We start from the raw sequence: 2,500 nt of genomic DNA, 5'->3' as shown, positions 1-2,500 counted from the left end.
CCTCCGTCCCCCGCCCAGCTGACGGCTCCTCAGCGGGACAATGGCGGCGCTGCACAGCCACATTCCAGCCATTAGAGACAGGGGTGGGGGGGGCATAATTCCTCAGAGTTGATTTGTATGAAAGCTGAGAACTTCTGTACAAGAGCAGGATTTGTGTGTGTGTGTGTCTGTGTGTGTGTATGTGCGTGTGTAATTATTTTTAACTTTCCTTGTGGATTTGTTACTTTGAAGCTGATGCTTAATAGGAAACAAACAGATCAACACTAATTATGAATAAGCAGATATGAGTGTCTCTCTCTCTCTCTCTCACACACACACACACACACACTTGCACAATCACAATCTCACACACAGCCTGATCCTGTGGGGGGAGTTCTGTCCTCTCCGTTGACCTCAGCTGAACTCCAGTGTCTGGGAGGTCAGGGCAGTTACTCCAGTACTATCTCCATTGTCCTTTTACCCCCCGCCCTGTGCCTCTGGCGCCCCCTACGGTCGAGTGGCACAACGAGGGTATGTAGCAGAGCCAGACGGCAGAGGGCTGGGCCCCCTCTTACACCTGTAATCCTCTGATCTCTGACCCCTGATCTCTGCCTGCAGTGAGAGACAGAGGCTGGGCTGGGGACAGGAGTCTGGGCCCCTCTCTTTCCCCAAAGCCCTCGTTAGTGCCAGTGCAATTAAGATTTGAGGTGACTTCTGCCCCCCCCCCGGCTCTAATTACAGCCCTGTCCTGCAGGGTTAAAGCCTGGTTGCAGACCTGGACTTAGAGCAGCGCAGTTCATCTGGAGGGAAACTAATGGAGTTCCCATGACTGCTAATTACTCTGCAAACACAACACAGGCACTGCAAACACGGCAAACAAGCCCAGTGACTGCCCTGCGCTGTGCAGAGTGACTGTTGGATCTGCTCTGTGTTCACGCGTGTGTGTTCGTGTACGTGTTGTGTACGTGTATGACTGTGGTTGTGTATGGCCACGTTCCCTGTGTCTGGACCAAGTCTGTGGCCTCTCCCTGCACTCCAGGTGCCCCCCCAAGCCGCGGCAGCCCTCCCACAGAGGAGCCACAGGGATCCATTACGCTACACAATGGGCCGCTCAGTTATCTATGGATGTACTTGGTTAATTTGCGCGACAATAAATATATAAATAACGAGATGAAAAGCTGGGTCTGTTACGCTAACGAACTGCCCTAACGAGGAGCCGCAGCCCGGGCTGGAGCCCTGCCAACCGCCGGCACTGTGCTGACAGGGAGAGGGGGAGGGACTGATAGAGAGGGAGGAGAGGGAGAGAGAGAGGGAGATGAAAGGATGAGTGACATGAAGGTGAGAGAGGGACTGAGACATCAGAGAACAGAGAGAGCGAGGGATAGAGAGGGATGGAGGTACAGGATGTAGGAACAGGATTGGGGACGGGGAGGGAGAGAGAAAAGGGGGATACAAGCGAGTCTGAGAGCTGAAGGGAGAGAGGGTGTGTGGAAATGAGTGATTGGAGGAGGAGAAGGGAGAGGAACGGAGGAGAGAGAGCGAAATAAATCAAGGCAGGAGCAGAGAAAGGGAGAGAGTGACTGTTTGCTGAGATGCTGATGATGAGGTGTTTCTTTTCACTACACTACACTACACTACACTTTACTACACTACACTTTACCGCAGCCCCAGTGTGCAGTGTGTGCAGGGAGTGAGTTCCTCTTTGTCTGATCCTTCCCTTAGTGAACACAGCCCCCCCTGACCCAGGACCCCAGCCAGGCTGTGCTGTCTAATGAGACTCAGTCGTGCCGCGGCGAGGGCATGCCCCCCCTCATTAGGCCCAGCTCCTCGGTCTCGGTCTCCACCTCGGGCCTCGTCTACGTGTCCTTCTCTTCCTCCTCTCTATTTTTAGCGCTAGCTGTGCCTTCACTTGTCTCTGTCGGGGATGTAGGTCAGTCGCTCCTCCGCCGGAGCACCTGCGTGAAATGGAACATACATGATATATGCCTACACAACATGCATGATACAGAGTGACACAACGGGGTGCCGGCCATGTGCGGGCTCCTGCATGGCTGCTCTCACAACACGGCCCAGCGCTGCACACCGGTGCGGGATGCAGTCTGAGCTGAACCCCTCAGTGAGGCTGAACCGAGCAGTCCTCTCTCCTTTCCCTGTGTCCCTCCATCCCCCTCTCTCTCTGGATGGATAAACGACACACAACACATTCAGAGCGTGTTTCGGCCGCACCCTCAGCCTCACCAACCTCTCTCTCTCCGCAGACGGCGTGCACAGCGTGGCGGCGCAGTGCTCCCTGCAGGTCACCATCGTGACGGACGACATGCTGGCCAACAGCATCACGCTGCGGCTGGCGGACATGTGGCAGGAGCGCTTCCTGTCCCCGCTGCTGGCGCTGTTCCTGGGCGGCGTGGCAGCCGTGCTGCCCGGGGCGGCGCCCGAGGACGTGGTGGTCTTCAACATCCAGAACGACACGGACGTCAGCGGCCACATCCTGAACGTCAGCCTGTCAGTGCGCGCTGGGGGC

General features: G+C 56.2%; 1 protein-coding gene across 1 annotated transcript in view; it reads left to right on the top strand.

The window, feature by feature from the left end:
- The window catches only part of celsr2 (cadherin, EGF LAG seven-pass G-type receptor 2), a 48,668-nt gene that overhangs the window by 15,600 nt on the left and 30,568 nt on the right, over window positions 1-2,500 (top strand). The window contains exon 2 of the mRNA XM_066703037.1: window positions 2,238-2,500. This exon is cut by the window's right edge and continues 373 nt beyond it. Coding sequence (XP_066559134.1) covers window positions 2,238-2,500 — 263 coding nt within the window. The remainder of the gene's footprint in view (window positions 1-2,237) is intronic.

The sequence above is a fragment of the Amia ocellicauda genome, chromosome 5, assembly GCF_036373705.1.
Source record: "Amia ocellicauda isolate fAmiCal2 chromosome 5, fAmiCal2.hap1, whole genome shotgun sequence".
Classification (NCBI taxonomy): Eukaryota; Metazoa; Chordata; class Actinopteri; order Amiiformes; family Amiidae; genus Amia; species Amia ocellicauda.
This window is presented reverse-complemented; position numbering and strand designations above follow the sequence as displayed.